A 24,814-nucleotide genomic window follows, 5' to 3' on the forward strand; every position below is an offset into this window, starting at 1 on the left:
CGGGCGCAACACTGTGCTGGCCCGATGGTATTGATGTCAGCCTCAAAGTCTCTCTAACGTACTCCTACGAGACAGATGGGTGGAGGTTGTCATGAGTCAGGTAGGTCACTTATGGAAGTCATCAAAACAACTGAAGCCGAATCGAAATCGTTGTTACCAGTGAAGGCCTTATCCTATGTGGCATGGCGTACAGAAAATGTTGCTAGCACGGCCACACAAAAACATCTGGGCAAACTTCCAGAGGTATGCAGTTGAGAAAACAAACAACTGTTTGTTCTTCACCTGCGCTGGCCTGACTGTGGGGTTGATGGCTATCTGAGATTGACCATCCGAGTACATGTAGTCGACATCAACCAATATGGATGTAAACATCAATATCCACCGCAAAAGAAAAGATCTTTGTCCATTAAAAACTTAAAAGGTGGGACTCGAATCTTTGGCGGATGCCCCTTTGACGGGAGAAACAGTTCATCAAGCATGTTGCCCTGGCGGGCCAAGATTGCTAGGATCTGCACTCGTGTAAAATTATAGAGTACTGAGTGCAGACCGTGAAATTGACAGTGAAAATAGCGGTCAATACGTCCGCTTAAGACTGTCGAGTCAAGATTAAAACATTAAACCTTATGTACTTCATAAGAATAAAGAGGGAGGCTGACCGCGTATCGCCGAGCCCACTTTAATTCTACTGCAAAGTGTATTCAAGCTTCTGCGAGTATTATTTACAAAGAGCCGCTTGAATAATGGGGTCCCTCTACTGCTGGTAGCTTGTGCTTAGCTGCATCGAGGGAAGATGTGACAAAAAAGTACCGAATTTCGCTAACGGAAAACTGTAATGATCACATTATTGCTTGAAGAGCAGCAGGCAGTTTGAATACAGGCACAATCTTTCGAATGTGGTCCACAACATGCCCACCCAGTCGCTTCATTGTGATGGCAGCTGCCATCTGATGAAGAACCGTAAAACATATCTGGAGGGACGAGTTGCACACGGCCACAGTCAGGTGTTGAACAATTCCCTCGGAGACAATGGACAGAGTACATACACAAGTAATGCACACATGTACCATGTACATGAAAATGAAAAATGTATAGTGCGCAATCATGTGTGGTATACATGAACATGTACATGTATGAACATGTGTTTCTTCATTGTCGTACATGTACATGCGCCTCGTTGTGCTTGGGCCACGCAATCGTGATCAATGAATGACGACTATGAAGCATTCACTGCAGAAAAGGACTCCAGGAGCACGACTAACTGTGTGCGGTATGTCCCTTCATTCACTGGTCACCCAACCGTGACTGGTGGCTGGAGACTGTAAGGCGAGACCAACAACCGAGGGTTGTGGGGCGTGGCTCACCACTCCAGGGGGCCACTCATTAGGGCCCGCCTGGCGTCCTGCAGACATAGCCGATAGTGTAGGTAAAATCGACTGAAATGCCTGCAGGAAACAGACCTCGAGATCAAGTCCTCACGTCAGGAGCGTTTGCCCCGGTGGGACCGGTCAGAGGAACCGTCAGAATATGAAGAAGAACGGCGTGATCGGCGATCAGCTTTCTTCTTCTTGCTCTTCCTCTTTGAAGAACGGCCCCAGGGTGTGTCTGACTACAAGTCAGAAGACACCTGGGGCACCGGGACCCCCGAGCAACGGACAAAACCCGATGACGAGAGTGGTCTCTCAGAGCGAGATAGAACGGGGGCCGTCGGTCCGGGATCCCCCCGGGCCGGGTGACCGGCTCCGCATCGTACCCGGCCGCCAGTACCTCAGGCCCCGTGGGCCCACGGGGGCTGAGTGAGAGCTGGACGGACCGGTAGCCCGTGTAATAGCCCATCCCGACAACCAGTGGTGTTTGGCACTGTGTCGGGAGGACACGGGTGACTAGAGCCCACGCTTGCCCTGACGGCCCTTCTTAGGCTTTGCTCCGGCACAGGAGATATGTTTTGGAGGAACCTTGCCGGAGTGTGCCCTTAGTTTGGGTGTTCCGCCTGAGTTGACCGGAGAAGGTGACCGAGGTCCCCTTAACTGATCAGCGGAACTGCCAATGCCCCCAGCTGGCTGTGGCCGAGGGTGCTGGACGAGAGACTGCTGCCGCGGTAACGTCGTAGCGTTAACGGCAGAGTCCCCCGAGAACTCGATCCGTCCCGTGAGAGAGGAATTCCCCCCGGTTTGTGACAGATCGGCCCTCCCCAAACGCTTCATATTTATGAAATAAATAGAACCAAGAAGATGATGAAAACTCTACAAACTGATGAACTTCTCTTAAGCGCAAAAAAGGGTAGTAAATAACGAGGAAAACAGCGAACTATTTAACGCACGTCCTACCCGACCTGCCACTAAGAGAAAAGAGGACGCTCACGAGGCACGCATGCCGCGGGGTATTATGGGTAGGGCGCCAGAGGGCGCTATTGAATACAACTCTTAGCGGAAAATACCTGCCGGTAGGGGGAATATGAATAAGTAGTATTGCTCTACAGGTAAGTATTCGTTCGTAGACCCCAACCACACTTCTGTGTAGTAGAGTAGTATTGCTCTACAGGTAAGTAGAGTGAAGTAGACTTTGTGCATTTTGTTTGTTTGAAGCAACAAACGTTCTCAAAATCTAAAGAAGGGTGATAAACAAACCTGATGAAGTTTCAGCTCAGCTTCAGCTGTATTTTTCGAAAAAAAAATTCTAGGATCTTGATTTCAAATCAAAAGTTGCTAAACCATGTTTTGAATTGGGCCTGAATTCAGCATCCGAGACAGGTTCGTAATGAGCTGAATGCAGCTATGCGGTGTCGCGCACTGATCCGACGAATTATAGAGTGTGCGCATGTGCGTCATGTCAACGCTTGCGTGCGCTTCACTGTATAAAAAAACAAGTCAGGTGTGTTTACAAACACAAATGCCCCGCAATCGTGTGACAGTTCCCATGACATAACACCACTCTTTTAACATCAACTTACATGTACCTTGGTCACATGGAACGTTCATTGACAGCATTAGTGTCTTCTGTAGGTTTTATATGAATTAATCCCTAATCCCTATGATCATAGAATAAATACAAGATTTCTATTGTTTTAGCCACTGTGACCTTGACCCTTGACCTTTCCAATGCGATAGGCCTTTTGGATTACCAAGAATGATCCTCAAACCAAATTTGAAGTTCACATGTAAAGTATTTCTCAAGTTATCGCGCTGACAAAATTTCTTATGTTTTAGCCACTGTGACCTTGACCCTTGGCCCCAAATGCAATAGGCTTCTTAGGATTGCCAAGGACAATCCACAAACTAAATTTAAAGTTCATATGTAAAGTATATCTCAAGTTATCGCGCTGACAAAATTTCTTTTGTTTTAGCCACTGTGACCTTGACCCTTGACCTTTTGGCCCCAAATGCAAAAGGCTTCTTAGGATTGCCAAGGACATTCCACAAACCAAATTTGAAGTTCACATGTAAAGTATTTCTCAAGTTATCCCGCTGACAACATTTCTATTGTTTCAGCCACTGTGACCTTGACCCTTGACCTTTCGGCCCCAAATGCAATAGGCTTCTTAGGATTACCAGGAACAATACACAAACCAAATTTGAAGTTCATATGTAAAGTATTTCTCAAGTTATTGCGCTGACAAGATTTGTCCAGACACACACACACACACACAGTCGTTTTTTGCTATGCTTCCGAGGATTGGCTTTGTGTTTTCCTTTGTCCCTGTAATATAACACTCTCCCATAGACTAAGCACACAAACCTGCGTTCAAGGACAATAGGCACCTTCCTTCGAGGATCAATGGCCCCTTTGTGCTCCTTTTGTTGTCTGTCCTCAGGCGTAATGCCATGCAGGAACACCCACACCCAACCCCCCCCCCCCCAACACACACACACACCCACCCACCCACGGAAGGACAAGGCGGAAACAGTATGCCCCTTCGGCTTCGCCGCAGGGCATAAAAACTGACGGAAGACGCATCGTTGGAAAGGCCTTCTTTCGTTGATTTCTTACAAAATGACAGGATACCAGAAAGAATAATTTCACAGGAAGTTTTAGACTCCTTGCTATCTTTCAACCAAGTATGTTTTTCAACAATAATTACGTCAGTCACTTTTTTGATAGCTGCAAATGATGGATTGTAGCTTTAAGCATGTGACAATACTTGACCCTAAGTGATACCATCCTTCCTATTAGCAGCATGAGAAAAGACCACAAGAACCTGGAATAAAGACTGGACTGGTACAAAACACCTTCAAGTGCCTAAACATGGAAGTGAGAATGACCAGCATAATAAGTGTCTTTGCACTGGTACTGGGTTCAAACTCATTATAGGAGAGGGGCGTAGGGTGAAAATAACACTGATTAGAACAGATAAAGTATACATGTATTTCATTAAAACTTACTCTGAAGGAAGAGATGTTATTTCCAGACAGGTTTAATGCTTCCAGGTTTCTGTTCACATCCAAACAATGTCCTGAAAATTTAATACAATTTTATTTTATTAGACACTCATTGAAGATTCTATTTGTTGGCTAAATGAATAAAAGTGAAGCTACCCTAATGCATGAAAACATCTGCTAAATGTCAAATATTTAGCTTCCACTGCCCGACATTTACAGCTTCAGGTATTGTTCTAGTTCCTCATTGAATTGATCCTTTCATCTTCAAATCCCATCCATATCTGCATATTTAGTCAGTTGTTGGCTTTATTTTGGGAAAATGTTTGTGAGACAAACACAAAGGTGATGCTTGTGGATAATTTAAGATAAACTTCAATGATCATCCATTACATAGAGGAACACATCTAACCACACATATGAACCCTAATACATGATGAACAATTCCACACTAATGGGTCCAAAAGTGTGACACTTGAGAAGACCTTTGAGTTTTGATAATCAAAGCAAGATCTTGGTCTCTCAATTTTTGCTATAAACATTGCAAGCTCCCAACAAATGAAACTGGCCAACAATTTATGAACAGTTCTTACAAAATAACGTAACAAACCTAAACTGCTGTTACACATTACACGCCATCTTGTTGAGCGAGAAGTGCAAAGCCTATACGGCATAGAATGGGATACATTTGGAATTCTATATGCTGTGTTGTACGTACTGAGCAGCTAATGACCTTTTAACAGACAGATTTAAGTGACAGATTTAAGGTATCCTTGTCATTTAAAAAAATGCTTCATACCCGGTATTTTTGTTCGTATTCTTACCTTTTATTATGAAGTTAACAAAAATTGTTTTGACACTTTGCAGTGCAGGTGTCGGTTAGGTGTTCTTATTCTAGGCCTGCATGCCATTTTTTTTTAAAATAGCAATGGTAGGTCACAAACTGTTTAGGGCCAATGCCCTTCTGTTTCAGAAAAGTATAAATTTCTGTTTCCAAAATCCTAAGTTCCAATTGATGCTGAAAAAGTCTGTTTCAAATATTTTCAATACATATTACATGTATAGCGCATTTAAACAAACACCATGTACACTGAGACGAAATTGTCGTTTGGTTGGAATGGGGGAAAACTGCCCCCCAAAAATTGCTATTTTATCAACGGCCGACCAATTTACAGACGTAGTATTTAACTTCACCACAGTCAAGTCATTAATACTGCACTCCCACCAACACACAAGTTAGAAACATGCAATAGATATTGATTTATTCGGGACGAATTAGAATAAATCTACTTTATCATTGATATGTAAATGAGACACGGTAGAGTGGTTAAGGGCGGGTAATTTGAATAGGGAGTGGCACAGGAATGTGTGTGTGGTTGGATTGAAGGTAGATCACTTCACGCTTGCGAGCAGTAACGACAACACACAATTTTGTGGCGCTGTACTTCCATTGCGTTATTTCAGCAAATGGGAGAGACGGCAGTTTTACTCTCCTAAAGTAAATTCGACATCTCATTTTAAGAAGTTACATTACACTCAAGGCTACTGACAACAGAGCTCGCCTACATCGGCATCAATCAAGACAAGACAGTTGTCAATAGCAGAGGGACCGAGGATCGGAGAGCAGAAAGCAGAAAGCCAGTTTACGAAGCTAAGTTAAATTACAGTATTTTTAATTTGCAAAAATGTAGTTGCAGATGTTGAAATTCACAGAAATTTTTTTGAGAACGGAGAGAATTCTGGTTCCGAACAAAGAGGGTTCTGGAGATTTACTTTCCCACCATGAATTGTGGGGACTTGTACTCTAGTTCTTTTGTTATAGGATGTAACCAGTCCCAGAAAATGGTCAATTTCAGAAAACCCACACTCTACTTGTTCGAGACGAAATATAGGCCCTAGATTGAATCGATGTTCTGCCATATACAATTGTTGGAAACCCATAATAAAGCCGTTTATCATTAATCCTTTGTTAGTTTCAATTCATTGACAACAGGTGAATGTCGTTGGAAAAGGGAGTAGATAGCCCTGGCATCAATCAGTCAAAGTTGGTGATACGCCCATATTTCTTTGTTCCTTGACAACATGTATGATTCATGTTGAAGTTTGATCTGAAAATCTTAAATATCACCTTGTGAGCGTTTGACCAATCAGGTTTTCCTCAGTTTCACAGAAATTGTTTTTTCCAATTTGTTCCAATTCCTACTATCATATGTGTCTTTAAATTGTACCAAAATAGTACGACAGCTGGAAAAAGGGGCAATTGCAAGAACAAGGATAGTTGTCTTAGAAGACAGCTTGGGACACTCCAGTTTCCTTCAGAAAGTCATAGACTAGAGAGCACAGTGCTCAAACCAAAAGTGGTTGGTTCTAAAATGCGCAAAACGGGGTTGAAGTGGTGAGGAAGTTGGTTCAGAAGGTGAGAAATGCAGAATTATGCATACATGTCATGTATAGATGACTTGCTTAATGATGGTTTAGAGATTTGCCATCTTATTCCATCTTATAACAATTGCTTTTAGAAAGTCAGAGAGCACATGCTCAACTTAAGCGGAGAATGCACTTGGATTAGCAAAGTGTTTTGTCTAGTGCGAAAGCGGAGAAGTGTAGAAATACAAGATGTCTTTTAGACGATGATTGAGTTTGCCAGTTCCTTCAAAACCAGAAAGAAAATTTAGTTCTAGTAGGCTTGACTTGAGATTCGTAAGTCCAAAGATAATTAGAATCCTGTTTCACTGTATACATCTGTTTCTCAACAAAGTTCACTAGTCTTGTTCGGAGCAAAATTTCCTTCATTTTCAAAACTGTTCCACTGACGCTGGACGCACTGGCAGTACAAAAGGGATTCAATAGAATATTTGGGCATCGGTCAGATGGCGAGATGACCTGAAGCGCGACTCGGAGAGAATCGAAAGCAGTAAAATTGGCCTTAAGTTAACCCTCCTATGGAAACATGCATTGTCAGCCTAGTTTATTACTTGGCTAAGTCTTGGCCAAGATAACCCCATTGGTTTAATATGAAAGCCACGAGTATCACCATACAAGAGTTTAGTGGTTTACGTGGCAAAAAAGTAAGGGTCAGAGTCCTTTCTGACAGAAGTATAAAACGAGATGCGTTCAGAACGCGAACAAGACAGTCTCAGCAGACTTGAACCAAAATATGGTGATATCCTCAGCGGATGTTGGGTATTGTAAAAGTTACAATTGATATCCCCAGCGGATGATGATTCAGATTTGGCAAATAAGCTTTTCTTTTGTATTCAGAGAATAGTTGTAGCAATAAGCAGTGGGAAATTCGCTTTTAATTAAATGCACTTAATAAAGAAAGTGTTTAATAAGTTGACGTATGATTTTAATCTCGTTAAAGTAACAATCATTGTTTATTTCCTTTTTGGAAGCTCATCTTCAACAGCAATAATTGGAGGCAGCGGATTCCTCAATCGGCCAAAAGTCAAGAGCTGGATATAGTCTCGCCAGTCAACTGCCTTCCATGCTACTCGAGTCACAAGCCCCATCAACAGTCTGGCAGTACAACTCATCCTTCACGAGATGGCAACAATGGGCAGAGTTGCACGGAATATCATCCCTACCCGCAGATCCTTACATGGTAGCCTTATACCTGATCCATATTGGAACTGTGCAACATCACCATGCACCTACAGTCACAAACTCTCTAGCTGCCATGTCATGGGTTCATCTCATGGCTAGTTGGGACCATGATACAACCAAAGACCCTCTGGTGTCATACAACGCGCTAAAGGTCTGACAAGAACACTGGTTAAGCCAAAGAAGGATACAATTACACCAGATATTCTTTCTTATTTTACCCAAAATAGGGTAAAGACCGTTCAGTACACATCTTATTTCATATAAGAATCCTGGTCAAGGCCCTTATTTCATATGCCGGGTCTTATCGGCTCAGTGAGTTAGCTGCACTTTAATTGAAGTATTTACGTGTTATCTCATGCACTCGGCCAAGTGAATTCAGTTATTATTGCGAGCTAATTATTGTCAACATGTACAGTTGCAATGTTAGAATTGTATATCAAGTGAGTCAAAGTCTCCCCTTCAGATAAAGACCTTCTTTTGTGTTCAGAAACCGAAACAAATGTTAAAGAAGAGTATAAAGTGATTTCATAGAAGTATAAACCGATGAAGTACTCGTGAGTTTGAGAGGGAAAGTTAGAGTTTTCCCAGAACAGCCCCATAATGCTGTTTGGGTCTTAGTGGCTATCAAAGCAGATATCCAACAGGCTGTTCAAGTGTCATGGACGCTATATCAGAGACAGCGAAGGATACTTTAATATATCCAAGAGAGTGATTGCAATATGATGTTAAATATCTAAATCCTTTTGGGGATTCAGTATTACAGACCCGTTCTTTATAGTTCATACCGGTTGCTGCTGCAAGCACAAATACCAAAATCAGGATGATTTGATTGGTTATTGTGTAGAATGGTGTTTAAATGATAAATATTTATTCGGTTGAGTACCGGGATGAATTAGAATAAATCTACTTTATCATTGATATGTAAATAAGACACGGTAGAGTGGTTAAGGGCGGGTAATTTGAATAGGGAGTGGCACAGGAATGTGTGCGTGGTTGGATTGAAGGTAGATCACTTCACGCTTGCGAGCAGCAACGACAACACACAATTTTTAACACAGTTGTTAAGTCTGGTTGTAATTTCATAGTTGTTCTATGTCTCAAACAGTATTTATAAGAGACGAACATTGCCACCCTTGCCTGAAGGAGTTGTCTTGCATAGTTCAGTTGTACGTTTCCATTTTTCCAAATATGGTTTTGGTTTTTCGTATCTGGCAGTCAACACAGCAATGTTAAATGGGGTACAAATCCAGAAACAGCCATAATGTAATAGACGAGTGGTATCTTGCGATTATTCAATTAAGAATAGTTAAAGGCTAAAGGCTCTGAAGCCTAAAGGATAGTTCTGTAAAGCTTAAAGGTTCAAATGAAATCCACAAGTGGCAATCAAGGTATGGTCAGAGTAGTCTCTGACGGAGGTATAAAACGAGATTTGCAGGTTGGCAGTAACATTCATAAAGATCAGATCTACTAGATGAGATGCTAGAATTGTACTAGCGATCTAATGCGTTCAGAACGCGAACAAGTCTGAATAGACTGGCACCATAGTATGCGTGATTTATCCTCAACGGAAGGTATGGTATTTGGTATTGTACAAAACCAAAAAAGTTAGTTCTGAAAAGCTTGCCTCAATATAATATCAAATGTGATACGAATATTCAGAAATAACCATTACAATTGTAAAGAGGAGGGAAGTCTCAAGGTTAATTCTATTATTGATTACGCAAATATGCTAAATGAAAGGCTCTTACGCCTAAATGATAGACCCTAGTTCTGTAAATATTGTCTCTATCAAGACGTCTTTAAGGTTCAAATTATTGAATGACCGTAATTAAAACACTGTCGTACCTCATCACAGCGATGAGACTAAACATAATATCAAATGGGGTGCGAATATTTAGAAATAATCATAACAATTGCAAAAACGAGTGTTGTCTCAGGTATAATTCTGTATAATTAATTGATTACTTAAATGTGTCTATAATGAAAGGCTCTTACGCCTAGATAATAGATGATAGTTCTGTAAATACTATCAAGTCTTTAAAGGTTCGAATTATTGAAAGATGTAATTAAAACATTGGGTCGTACCCGGTTGCTGCTGCAAGCACAAATACCAAAATCAGGATGATTTGATTGGTTATTGTGAAGAATGGTGTTTAAATGATAACTGTATTTGCCATGACGTCACACAAATCAGCTGGCCGAAGCGAAATTCATGTCTGCCATTTTGTTTTCGCGCTAACGTTAGGCGACAAAATAATATATAGTTTGCGGTAGATTTTTGGACCTCGATAAACGCAAAAAGCACATGTACAGCAAAAGTTAAGATGAAATGCAAATCAATGGTTGATAAATGAACGGAGAAAATAAACCTGCCATTGGAGCAAAAGAGAACTGCGAGAGTGTGCCGTGAGTGTGATGATTTCAAACCATGCGCTGACCAACAGTTACGACGCGTGCGGGTCTGTCACTACTGTAAAATCACTACGGTAATGATCTCGTAATATTTATTGCTCTGATTTTGAACGTACATGTATTGTCCCCCAACAATTATGATCTTAACAATGCTCATTTGTAAAATATTGCTCGTCTGTCGTGCACACCACTATTGCAAGTCAGTCACGAAGGGAAAGTGGTCAACAGTCCATTTACCATGTGTTAGCAAGCGTGGACTGCCACAATGAGAACTGGCCACGCGGTACTGGTGCAACTACGAGCATAAAATGCCCGTAAAAAACAATCGGGTATAAAGTGGAAAATATATACACAGAAAAGAGAGATCATATTATGTGAATTGAGTTGGAGAAATCTTCTTTCTCCATCGATGTTTTCATGGCATTTTTACAATGCCAAATTTGACAAGGCCTAGATTTTCGAACAAGTTCTGACGTGCATTAGTACTAGTGTCTGTACCGGTATGTAAAAAATAACTACAAAACCAGTCTTATAGCCCAAAGTAGATAGAGGGCGCTTTAGCGACATGAAAAACAGCCAGACTGTATGCTGAAGAATGCATACCGAGTCTGTGTCTTGTACTTTTTTTCAGCTTTCATATGCAGAGCCAGGCAATGTATTCGACCCCATCGCATGAAACAAGATGAATGCGCAACAATATAAATTATCAGATTTTGTTCACGACCAATTGTACAAATGCAAAAAGTTGAATGTCTGAACATTTTTATGGTCAGATTTGACAAAATCTGTATTTTAAATGAATTTTCCATGAATTTCCACACGAAGTACGGAATATATAATTTGATCCTTAAATCCAACTCAAATGATGAAGAAAAAAAAGTGACAGTATTCATCCAGAAATGTATTTCTGCGAAATCATCTATTTTCTAGGAATGCACTGCAAAGCGAGGATATGTGGAGTGCTGTGGCCTCGTGGTTAAGGGCACTGGATTTGTGGTCTGCGGGTTAAGCTGCAGGTTGTGGGTTCGAGTCCAGCCTGGGGTCATGGTGCGTGTGCCCTTGGGCAAGGCACTTTGTCACTCATCAAGCTGTAACTCCCCTGGGAGCCAAGATGGTAGTTGGAATGTTTACTTGGCCCAATGATCAGGGTAATAATAATGTAAAGCGCTTTAATCTTATTTTATTTACGTCATCTTTAGTGAGGGTAGCTCCGATCAGTGCAGGGCACTGCTTTCCATGGAGGCCCTCAATATGAGAAATATGAGACCCATTATGTAGCACCTTTAAGGGTTACAAGGTGCTGAGGCGCATATTGCAGCCACTGCCAGAAACACCGGGGCAAACCCCTTCTCTTTAGCGATAAGTGTTACTGGGGTCTTTAACGTGCATTACACAACACATGGGACCTACGGCTTTACGTCCCATCCAAAGGACGAAACAATAATGATTAAGTGCCTTGCTCAAGGGCACAAGTGTCCGGGCCCAGGCTCGAACCCACGCCACTGTTGCCTCTGAAACACCAGAGCATGAGTCCGGTGTTCTTAACCGCTAGGCCATGACACTCCACTTAGTTAAAAGCGCTATATAAGAACCTGTTATACGTCTAAATGTAACATTAAGGAGACATGATATCGTAATTTTCATGTCTCCCTAATGTCACAGCCCCCCCCCCCTTTAGAGGCAAAATTCTATCATTGCAATTAGGTTATTTTTGTTGCTCATGGTCTCATTAGTAAAAATACCGAAATTTGAGGAAAAGGGACAAGGGAATATTGGGTTATGGCACATTTAAGTTTGAAAAATGCACAAGTCTATGGGAATGTCTCCCAAATGTCCAATTAAAGGTAATTATTATTATTATTAAGGGTATAATTGTGCGTTTGATATGTTTTAATCACTCTGTTTAAGACCGCTTGGAGTGAGGGTGCTGATAATTACCCGAGCTGAAGGCAAGGGTAATTATCAGCACTCGGACTGCAAGCCGTCTTAAACAGAGTGATAAATGCCGACCAAGCACATATTTATTCCCATTCATACATACCTTTTTTGGTAAAAAAAATTTCAAAACTTTTCAGTCGAAAAACCCCGATTTTGTTCAATAAGTTCACTCCATGTTTTGTGAAACACCCCTCTAGCTAAATAATGGAGTGTCCAGCTCGCGAGTAAGATGTAAACAACTCCTCTTATGAAGATTGGCGCGCATGTCACGCGTACTGCACGATGTCGCGCAGAATGCACTGCGTTGTGAGTTTAGTAGGACTATAAAATACTGACTCACTAATAGTATTGCGCATGCCTACGTGAGGATTGTGAACGTTCAACCAATAATATGTTCAGGGCACAATCAAGTACTGTAATTTAGGCAATTGCTAGTGTTTTTTTATAACATGACCCAATATCCAAGGTTAACTACATTGTACTTACCAATTTGTTCAATTCTGTTGGCAGCCAAATTAAGGTTACGAAGCTGTACAAGTTCACCAATCCCCTAGGAATAAATGTAATAAAGTTATAGTTATGCCACCAAAAAAATTCACTAAATGCATGCAAAAATCGACAACACTGATAATTTTCAATAACTAGAACGGCGAAGCCGCCATGGCTCGCTGTCGAAGGCAGGAAGGAGGCTGAAGGTAGGGTTGGGGATGGGCATGATGGGGATCAGGATTCTCGTTGATGTGCCAAGGTGTGAGGGTCAGTTTTTAAATGCCAACATAAAAAGTCAACAAATGTCCTAATAAATACATGTACGTATATGTATATATAAATACATGAAATTTTTCCATTGTTAGGGTATTAAGTTCCCAGTTGTGGAGCCTTTTTTTGCAGCCCCCACAGAATCTTCTGTCCCCATACATGAATTACCATGCAAGAACTACCAGTATTGTGTAGTCCCCACAAATGCGGAACATGAATGGGTATGTACATGTACATGTATATAGACACAGTAACATCACCACATGCCTCAAACCTTACCCCATCCCCGCACTGCCCCCCCTACCCACCCCAACCCCCTACCCACTCCATCCTCCCCCACCCATCCCCACCCCATCACCTACACATCTCAACCCCACCCAAACTCCAATCCCTATCTCCTCCCACTTCCCCCACCCTCCCTCCCCCATCCCCCTACTACCACCCAACCCATTCTCCCATACCCATACATCCCCACCCCAACCCCTACTCCAATCCCTACATCCCACCCCCTCCCCCACCCTCCCCTTACCCAACCCCTACACCCACCCACCCCCTACACATCCCCAACCAAACCCAAACCCTACTTCAATCCCTATATCCCCCTCCTCCCCCACCCCCTCCTAACCCAACCCCTACACCCACCTACCCCATCCTCCCCTACCTGTCTCCCCTACCTGTCCCCACCCCACCCCTACACATCCCCACCCCACCCAAACCCATTATTCCAACCCCCATCCTCCCGTACCCCATCCCCACCAACCCAAACCCCTATTCCCAACCCCGACCCCACCCCCATCCAAGGGCGGATCCAGAACACAATTTTTTGGGGGGCCCAAAAAAATTTTGGTCCCCCCAAAAAGTGGGTCTAAAAAATTACGGCGTGGGGTTTGGGGCCCGCTTAAGGGCCCCGAAACAATTTTGGATTCTAGATGCTCTGTGGTGCGATCTGAGGCAATTTCTGACCACTTTAACCAATTTTTTTTTAGGAAAAGATGGTGGTGAACTCATTGCCTGCCTTTACTGCGATGTCACATTAAAAAAAAAAAAAATTGGTTTCGTTTTGGGGGGGGGGCCATGGCCCCCTTTGGCCCCCCCCTGGATCCGCCCTTGCCCCCATCCTCCCCTAACTATCCCTATACCCATCCCTACTCCAACCCCATAAAACTAAAAGATCAAACCAGAAGCACATGCACATAAGTATACACATGAATGCTCCCCCAAAATGCATAGTGTACATGTTATACAGGTATATATACATTGTACATGTACATGTTCTCCCACTATACATGTACATGTTGTACATTTAACAATTACAAACTGTAACATTTTCCTTAATTAAAATTCCTCAATCAAATCATTAAATTAACTGCATTGAAATGAACCTAATTGTAAGTTATTCTCAGACTGATATAAAACACGCAACACACAATCATTTTTGTTTGTATGTAATTTGCCACAGCTATTTATTCAACACAACATTGCCAGATACCATGGGCAAACTGGCAAAGAAATACAATATAGTGGGATACACCAGATCCCCTGGGTTGACCAGACCCAGCCATGAAAAGGGCACACCAGGCCCACCAAATATAGGTCACACAAAATCCTGAAATTATGGCACACCAGGCCTATCATATATCGGTCACACCATACCTAGGTCACACAATATCCTGAAATTCGGGAAATTAAACCAGACCCTGGTACATAGGGCACCAGACCCAGCCATGAATAGGGCACACCAGGCCCACCATATATAAGTCACACCAGACCCTAATAAAGAGGGCACACCAGACGTAGTTACATAATGGAAGAAAATCTTGAATACAAATACCAAAATTGAACTATTAATAAACAATTCAGGCACAGGATGTTCCCCCGCTTAAAGGGAACATGAAATAAAATTTGGATTGCATTTTTTTGGCTTAAATCAATAAAGGATGATGTTCTTAACAATATTTTGTGTATGGCGGTGTTTATTTTCTGGGATAAATGGGGGAAAATAATTTGTGAACATGTTTGGTCAAACTACTCCGCCCCACAAAGGGAAGCTTCATTAACATAAAACTTCGCGAGGGGTATGACGCAAATCAAGGGAGAGACTTGCCGCGCTGCGGGGGGCACAAGCATTGCGGCGTGCATCATAATACATGTACATATACATTGCGGCACTGAAAGTTTTTCTGGTGTTTCGTTCGGAATCGAGAAGAAATAACACCCAATTTTCGGCCATGCCAACAAGGTGTGTGGCTGCTGGGTGTAGCAAAACTACCAAGGATGGAGTAAGCCTTCATTTGTTTCCAGTAAATCCGAAATATCGGAGCATTTGAAGAGCCAAAGTGAAGGTAAATACCACAGCAAAGTGGTCCGGGCCCAGTGAGTTCGCGGCCCTCTGCGCTGCACTTTGAGCCGTCGTGCTTTGATGCTGGTCTGTACAGCAACTTGGGCTCCTTTAACGCAAGGAGCTATGGGAGGAATGGCCCCTAGTGAACCTCCAGGGAGCCATTACAGTGCCTGTCACAACAAATGTAAACTGTCATAGTATATTTACATAGTATGATAGGGCAATTAATAGTGAATGTAATAAAGTTATTGGCCGTTATGATAGGGCAATGAAAATGTTTAACCTGTGTCTGTCTAATTCCTGCCAGAAAATCAGGAATAATCACCTCTTGGTACACATCCAAGAAGGGCATAAGACGTTTATTCCTACTGCAACAGCAGAAAAGCTAAAAAACATTTTTGTCCCACACGAGTACCCTACGAATGGAGGTGATGAGGTGGAGGTGGGCAATTTGAAAGAAAATTATACTCATTGTGCATCACACAATGGGCTGTGACAAAGTGAGCTTAAAGTTGCACTTTCTTTTCCCACCAAAGTCAACCAGTAATATAAGAAGCTGCCCCATTGGCTGAAAGTTTGATGTAACATGAGTTCTCATTGGACTAATCCTTCTGTTTTGATTGGCTGACACAGTATGCATAAATTAACACAGGATCCTGTTTACAATCCTGTGTTTTTCACAAAAAGTAAAATGGCATTTTAACCCTTTCCTTACCATGGGCGACTTTTGTCGACAAGAAGTACCCCCCTGCTGGTTCCCATGGGCGACTTTAGTCGACCAGGAAACCACACACAAAACACCCTCAACACAGTTATATTCACTACTTTTCAGAAAGGCGGCATGTTGATATGTGAATAAAGGGATGTACATAAAAAATCATCACCCTACATCAAAAACGTGTCATCTTCATCTCTGTTAGCCTCATTGTTGTAGTGATATTGTCTGGTGTACACATTTCTGCTGTCAGTGGGGCATCCTAAAAGTTTGCACATGTACTATTTAGGCCCCCCCCCCCCCCTTACGCACATGCATTCCATATTTGCCAGCTATGTTGTTATGTGTGCAGTGCTATCGCCCTACAATGTGCCCGTCCTTTTTGCACTGTTTGCGTCATATTGAGCACGCGCGCTTTAGCTCGAACACGACGTAAACAATTGAAAAGAACCCCATGTGCCCGTCCTTTTTCCACTGTTGCGTCATATTAAGCATGCGCGCTTTAGCTCAAACATGACGTAAACAATTGAAAAGGACTGCGCGTGTTCTAGGTATATAATCTGCCACGTTGAGGCTCAGAAAATCATTTTTGCAGCTTTTTCGAGAACCGCTCATCCAAACCACTTCAAACTTAGCACTACACATTCTGTGGCCCCGAGCAATATACCCGCCGATTTTAAACTTCACACGGTGCCCGGTTCTGGAGATAATCGACAGACAGACAGACAGAGATTCCTTGAATTATAGTAAGATAGAAATGTTCATGTCTCTCAAGGTAGCATTTTATTGCTTCACTATATCTTGGTATTAAGGTTAAAAAATTTTTTTAAATAATCTGCAAAAAAAAAAGGGTCGGTAGGTAAAAAACAATTAATTAACTTGCCAATTCTGTGTGTAAGTATCGACACCATATACTAAGGGGTATTGTTGGGACCAAGTAGTTGATTCCCATAACAGGCGTTTACCCGCGGACCCATGATTATTTTTAAATCATAACAAAAAACAAGAAGTAAAGTATTTTCCACCGCGTCCCCGCCCACTCTACTGCCAAGCTGCTGGCGCTCATTTCCCCTGTGTTTGGCAACTAAAAATTGCACTGGCCTACTTTGCAACTCAAACTATATCCTTTTTTCTTTGTAAAGAGACTCAGTCATTAACCCCCCCCCCCCCCCATAGTCGTGTGGGATGAGTCTGCAACTGGTCCAGGATACTGCAAGTGGTTCAGCTGAAAATGGCGGACAACACAGCACTGATGAGTGGAACTGGTAGGTCGACGACAATTTCGTTATAAAGAAAATGTTATTAATATCAAAGTATTATGTTCATTATATAATTTGTAGATGAGCATCAAAAGTCCTACCGCAATTTGCTAATTCCCATGTTATTCTGGAGAATATTCAGGCCAAAGAGATAACATATCGTCAGGCTGTTTTCGAATACGCATACTGCCGTGTCCCAGAACCAATGCCTTCTGATGCCCATGATGCTCAATGCTGCCTTATGATGAAGAAAATGATTCCTAAAGATGCCCAAATGATGCCTTAGGGAGAAGATCAAAGGATTCTTCCCGTTCCGACGCGAGCGCCCGCGTTCCTCCCGTTCTGAACGGGGATTAACTAAACCCAACAATAGGCCCGTTCTCCCGGGGTAGAACGCCCGGCTTACCAGGCGCCCAGCGAAGTACCCGAGCTCATTAAAAGTCTCATTGTGTGCGTTCTTTGTCAGGTTAATGTCCCGTTCTCCCGCGTGCACGGCCGCCAGCAACGGCAGAGGTATGTGAAATACGGCGAAGGTAAACACATGAAAAGAAACAAGTATTAAAGGAAATATAAAGGAAATGGGGCTGTAATATTTATCTTGATGAAACTCCATTGCCACCACGCAAAACCTTTCCACGGATTCGTTTTCTTTTTTATGAATTCAATTTTAATATGATTGTTGTTGTTTTCAGTTACAGGGAAGTGAAAGTAGGATGGTGTAATTCTTTGCGGCGGGGCGGATGTACGTCGAAACAATATTTTAGATGGCCCAATAATAAAGGCTCAAAAGAATGCAAATAAATGTGAAGTATTATTAACTTCTTTGTTGGGTAGTTGATTATGTTACTGTTGGGGCTATTGGTTTATACCTGCTCATGCTTTTCAATATCCACACCAAAAAATGGTTTTGGTTATGAGACATCAACGAAAAAAAAAATGCCAACTAACGATTCACGATTGTTACAATTGTATATAAATGTAGCCAGCCTCGCTGATCTGACAGTAGATAACCAGTGGCCAGCTGTGGTGACATAGTTTAGCAGTGTGTCTTTCCTGAGATTAACCACGTGGTGGCCGGGGGACATTATTTAGTCCATGGGTTGGTTGGCTGGATCGGCTGGGATCGTTTATTCAGGAATATTTCCTTCAGTCACTCCATCAGACGTCACTGTTGTAAAATGTTGCACATTTCCCTTCAAATACACAAACTATCAAACATGTACATGTAACTCTAATTTCCGAGACGTCTTCTCGATTTGTTGAGCATTTTAACAAGTTAAATCACTATCCATCTTCAACTGTACAACGCCTGCAAGAGATGAGTAAACAACAAACATTATTTTATCACAACATTTCCAAAGTCTCCTTGTAAATTTCAGTGTGGCCGATGTTTCTTCGGATATTATCTGAGCAGTTGCCATTATCCACCGTTGTCACCGCACAGGTCTATTGTACTACCATGCTGTGGGCACCCAGCTTGACCATTTCATTGTGCCATTGTTAGGCATGATCCCGCGGTCGCAAGGGGGCCTGGGCGAACGCAGGCGCCCGGGGGAATTGGGAACATTAGGCCCATTCCTCCCGTGCGCTTGCGTCGGAACAGGAAAAATCCTTTTGATCTCCTCCCTTTGAAAGTGATGCCTTTTCTTGACCAAATGATGCCCAAAATTTACAGAGGCAGCCACGCGAGGGAAGCTAATCAGGCACAGATCCAGAGGAGGGGTTTTGGGGGTCGGGGAAAAAAAAGCTCTGCAAAAAAAATTTAAAAAATAGAAATTTATGAAAAACTAGACTTATGTTTGTGGACAAACATAGGGCTGTTTCGGTAATATGGAGTCACATGAAACGTAATGACGTAATCATGATGTCACTATATTACGCACTTCGGTCTATATAGTTACATACCAACTTTCAACCCAGTTCAGAAGATATAGGTTCATCAACCCAGTTCATCATATGTCATGTTATGACGTCATCATGATGCCACTACAATGTTAATCTATAATGCATCCCGGTCTAGGTACATACCGACTTTTAGCCCAATCAGTCATGTGGTTCAGGAGAAATATGCCTTCAAAATATGTTTATTGACTATGACGTCATATGTCACATGATGACGTCATCATGACACCATTTTTTTTTCTTTATAAGATATCCTAGTCTAGGTACATGTATATTCCAACTTTGATCCCAATCGGACCTGTAGTTCTTGTAATACGGGCCTATAAAATATGTATTTTTACGATGACGTCATATGTCATGTGATGACGTCATGATGACATCACTTTCATCTTCATCTATAACACATCCCGCTCTAGGCACATACCAACATTCAACCCAATCAGACCTGTAGTTCTGGAGATATACGCCTGTAAAAGATGCAATTTTCCTTATGTCGACACACGTCGACACACGTCATGTGATGACGTCATCATAACGTCACTTCAATTTTCATCCAATCTAGGTACATACATACATCTTTCAACACAATCGGACGTGTAGTTCTGGAGATATAGCCCAATCTGTCAGGTCTAGCCGAATTCTGCTCGAAAATGGTCACAACAGAAAAGTCGCATATAATGTGACATCACGTGACTTATGACTTCACGATGATGTCAATGACGTCACGATGATGTCAATGTTTGGGGAACATCTTCAGATGCTGGTCTAAGTGTGTGCCGAGAATAAAGGCAATCAGATTAATTTTAGTGGCCAAAGTGCCGGTGACAAAAATACATGTACAAATGCTATGGACTTGGGCTGAAAAAGAAAAAAAAAAGAAACTAGACTTATGTTTGTGGACAAACATAGGGCTGTTTCGGTATTTTTTGTGACCTGTGACATGTAAGGTTTGAAGTACATGTTCCGTGGTAACGTAAGTGATATACCATTTTTTTTATCAAGTACCGCTATTCCAGTACGAGTACTTTGTTTTAGCGAGTACTGTTATTCGAGTACGAGTACTTTGATGATCGAGTAGAATTTCGACATGTGCGAGTACGAGTACTTTGCTGCTCGAGTATGAGTACCGTTGTATCGAGTACGAGTATACTTTGACATTCGAGTGCGAGTACGAGTACTCCAAAAAAAGTACTTGAGTAGTACTCGAGTATGAGTGCTGAGCACGAGTACTACAACACTGACTTTAATTTTGCCCTTTCATTACAAGCATTGGATTAACAGGCAAGTACCAACCCCTCGTGGACTCACAAATCACCTTTGATTTGAGGAAGTCCACTTCTGGGAATTCTCTTACCTGCATGGGAGTTCCAGTGTCCAGACTAGGTGTTAGAGGCAATTAACCTGTCCTGACAGTTGGGATGAGATGCCAAGGCAGCCGAGAGGGCTACTTGTCCCATTTGGCTTTCTGATCGTAGAATGTCCTAATGTAGCACAAGACGAAGGTTGATGGCATTTTCCAGGCAGCCGCCTGTAGAATGTTTGGCAGAGGAACGCCTTAATACAAAAATGCCTGTGATGTCGTTAATGCTCTCGTGTCATGAGCATGGGCAGTGTTCTCTGAATGTGTAGGCCAATCTGGTACGAAAGAGTTGATTGTCCTAACTATCCATCGGAAGATCGTGTCCCATGATGCCCTTGAATTAGGCTGAATTGTCGTGATGAACAGCTGGGTGGCCTTACCCCTTAGGGGCCTAGTTTGGGTGCAATACCACTTGAGAGCCAAAATCGGACACCAGAGTATGTCATCTCAGATGGAAGTGATGGTTTTTATCTCCAGAATAAAAATATCTGATGGTTGGAAATATGTTGACTGATTCTGTACCAGGAACATTTTATGAGGGACCAGTCGAACTCCAGTGATATCCATCGTACATGACCCTGCTCTATGGTAAGGGCAAGCAGCTCACTGTGTCTCCTGACGGTAGCCGCTGCTACCAGAAAAACTGTTTTTAATATCAAGTGAAGCAGAGAGGCATTGGCAAGGGGCTCATATGGAGGCTTCGTCAATGCCGACAGAACTAACCCGAAGTCCCAAGCAGGGACTAATCATTGCCGTGGCAAGCGACTTATAAACATATCCCAATTAAGATGTTTTAAGAGGATGCTGTTTGAAACTGTTGATCAATCAGAAAAATCTGTATTAACTGCCACAATTGCTGAACGGTAGCCTCGAACTGGAGAAACGAGAGGCCTTGCGTAACCGTTCCATGAGGAAATCACTGATTTGTCTGACAGATGCTGTTGATGGATCAATGTATACACAAGTTTGTCTGCACCATTTATTATAATGTTGTAGTTGGCTTTTATATGACTGTCGTGTTGAGGCCCTACAACTTTGGGCAGTAATGGTTGCAGCATTTGCCGAAAGTCCTGCTGTTTGGACAGATTGTTCAACAATAGCCAACACGTCAGGTGAAGTGACTCTGGCTCTGGCAGTAGGATATTGGAGCAGGGTTGATCAAGAAGATCTACCCTCTGAGGCAGTATTATTGGTGTGTGAAGCAATATCCAACTCTATGTTCCTAAGAACCTTCGGAGGGAGAGAGACTGGTGAAAACGATACATCCAAGCATGTTTGCCCAGCTTATGGACATACATTGCCCAAGCATTGGGATCGGGACTGTGTGTGCAGTATACCTGCAGATGGTTGTTGAGGGCTGATGCAAACAGATCTATGTGTGGGCAATCGAGCCTTTGGAAAATGTTCTGGACTAACGATGGGCGTAGTGTCCATCCCATCGGGATAATTTTCCCCCTGGAGAGAGCATCTACCATGAGGTTCAGCTTGCTGGCAATGCGAAGTGTCGTCAACGTTATGTCGTTCGTTATGCACCACATTAGGAGATCCCAAGTGTGTAGACAAAGCTGAGGGGATCATGTGCCTCCTTGATGATTTATGTAGGAGAAAACAGTGGAGTTGTCTGGTACTGCGTGATCTTTTGGAACCTGTAGCAACTATTGTCTGGACAGTTGGCTCTGCCCATCGTCAAGAGGTTTTGCCCACCATCAAGATTTTAATGATTCAATCACAGATCCTCTACACAAGAATGAATGATATCCCCAAATTTCTAGTTACATGCGTGATATGGCACTTGGGCGTCGTGCGTGCGCGTGCTCAAGACTCGGTGCACCACTGCAGTCTTTCAGTGGTCAATTTCTGTCAGGACGCCAGCTGTTGGGATCATGGCACGCACGCAGTGGCGTAGCCAGGAATTTTTCAGTGGGGGGGCGCTGGGGGGGCTGGAACATTTCATGGGGGGGCGTCAAGCAGGGGCGTCAATCGCTTCTCAAAAGTGGGGGGGGGGGGGACATACCTTGATCATAACTGATGCAAGCGCGAAGCCCTTATGGCGTGGGGTTCGGGGCCTGCTTAAGGGCCCCGAAAAAAAATTGGTTTCTAGATGTTCTGTGGTGTGATTTGAAGCAATTTCTTACGACTCTCCTCCATGCTTTAACTAATATTTTCTTGGCAAAAGATTATTATTTGAACATCGTTTTCGAGGTTGGAGACATTGAATCAGCTATCGGTATTCTGAGCTATTGGCGTGGGGTTCGGGGCCCGCTTAAGGGCCCCGAATTTTTTTTCGATGCTCTGTGGATTTTCGATGCTCTGTGGTGTGATCTGAGGCAATTTCTTACCACTTTAACCGATAATTATCTTAGCACAAAAGTTAATAATTTAAACATAATTTTCGAGGTTTTCTCAGCTAAAGGCATAAGAAAATTTTGTGAACATTGTTTTCGAGATTGGAGTCATTGAATCAGCTACCAGAATTCTGAGCTATAGGCGTGGGGTTCGGGGCCCGCTTAAGGGCCCCTAAAAATTTTGGATTCTAAATGCTCTGTGGTGCTATCTGAGGCAATTTCTGACCACTTTAACCAATATTTTCTAAGCAAAAGATACATTGTAGTACATAATAGGGCCCATGGCGTCATGTAGATCAATGATAATTTTTTTAGAAACTAAAAATCTCAGTGGGGGGCGACTGGGGGGGCGACAAGGTTTCATGGGGGGGCGGTCGCCCCCCCCCCCCCCCCCCCCACGCCCCCCCGGTGGCTACGCCACTGCACGCACGCATTGTTCTACATGTTCTATGCGCAGATGCGGCATATCACGCATGTACATGTGTACAATCTGTGCCATAATTTTGTACACAAGCTCAGATGAGTCGTTTATCCTTGTGTGGAAGATCCGTGATTCAATCAAGTAAATTATGACTTGGATTCAGTCTCTTGACAGAGCCCCAGTACAAAACTTTGAGTTTCCACTAGTTCTTTTAAAAACCATACTAACTCACTAAACAGATTTCAAGTCACATGGTGCAACCACAAACATACTCTTAAAATACATAGTTGGTCTTAAAAGTCAAACCATAATTTTGATCACTACTTTAAAAATAAAAAAGACCTAAAAGGCCGAAAAAAAAAGTCTCCGGTTTCTGGTATGGAGCTTGCCCAAAAAGTGGTGTGGCGACGCGGCTTTTTTTTTTTTTTTACCTGTCTTTTTTGCTTCAAATGTCGGCTGATGACTGCAAATGGTGCCCGACTAAACTTAGTGCAAATATATGGAAGTCCGGAGAGGCAACATAAAGCTTATTCTCAATGATAACCCCATCTAAAAACACGTTTAAATTGTGCAGCAGCAGGATTCCAGTCTAACCAGTGAGTATGGCTGTTTTTAGACATCATCTTTTATTGAAAAAAAAACTTTTTCATTTTGCCGACGCACATGGCTACGGCGACGCGCGCGCATACCAGAAACCGGAGACTTTTTTTTTTGGCCAAATGTAACTTACCTCAATATTAACAATATTGTTTTGAGCAAGACCAAGGACTTCCAAATCTTTAAGATGGCTGATGTTGGTAATTTGGCTGATACAATTACTGTAGAGGTGCAAAATGTTTATCTTCTTGCATGCACTGAGACCCTCGATCACCTGCACAAGATACAAAAAGTATTCATGTAAGCAACAGTTGAAAAGTATGATCTACATGTACATGTACACGTAGCTCTATTCTGTCTATGGCTTTAGCCCTGTCCGCACTGGACTTTTTTTGGTAAAACTTAGCGAGACTCTGGGTACTTTTCCCATTTTAAGTCCAGCGCGGACAGCCTAGGACATTTTCCTCTCAGTTACTTTTCCTGAGTCCAGCGGTTACTTCTATTAGCCAGCTGATGCCCAGGAAAACTGACCAGGTGCCCAGGAAAACTGACCAGGTCACTTTTCCCCGAGACAATAAGTCCAGTGCGGACATTGCGAGTCGGTAAAAGCGGCTCAGGAAAGCGTACATCCGGCCGGAACGCAAGTATCATGCATACAGAGACCGCACGATCCCACACGTGATGTGGCCGAACATTTTGTGGAAACACGTACGCTGCAGTGTGTCAAGTCCGAGTGGTAAAATCTCGTTATAAATATATTTTAACGGAAAATACATTCACAGAAAAGAT

The 24,814-nt window shown here is 42.6% G+C and overlaps 1 protein-coding gene and 1 long non-coding RNA gene across 2 annotated transcripts in view; one reads left to right on the forward strand and one right to left on the reverse strand.

Moving 5' to 3' along the window:
- Positions 1-24,814, reverse strand: part of LOC119743514 (leucine-rich repeat-containing protein 9-like) — a 94,077-nt gene that overhangs the window by 10,127 nt on the left and 59,136 nt on the right. Inside the window, exons 4-6 of the mRNA XM_038219953.1 lie at positions 24,159-24,299; positions 12,813-12,876; positions 4,377-4,447 (exon numbers count right to left, since the gene is read on the reverse strand). Coding sequence (XP_038075881.1) covers positions 4,377-4,447; positions 12,813-12,876; positions 24,159-24,299 — 276 coding nt within the window. The remainder of the gene's footprint in view (positions 1-4,376; positions 4,448-12,812; positions 12,877-24,158; positions 24,300-24,814) is intronic.
- LOC119743537 lies at positions 6,569-8,152 on the forward strand. The gene is made up of 2 exons (XR_005273046.1): positions 6,569-6,786; positions 7,766-8,152. It is a non-coding gene; the product is annotated as an uncharacterized LOC119743537 (long non-coding RNA).

The sequence above is a fragment of the Patiria miniata genome, unplaced genomic scaffold, assembly GCF_015706575.1.
Source record: "Patiria miniata isolate m_02_andy unplaced genomic scaffold, ASM1570657v1 HiC_scaffold_11, whole genome shotgun sequence".
NCBI lineage: Eukaryota > Metazoa > Echinodermata > Asteroidea > Valvatida > Asterinidae > Patiria > Patiria miniata.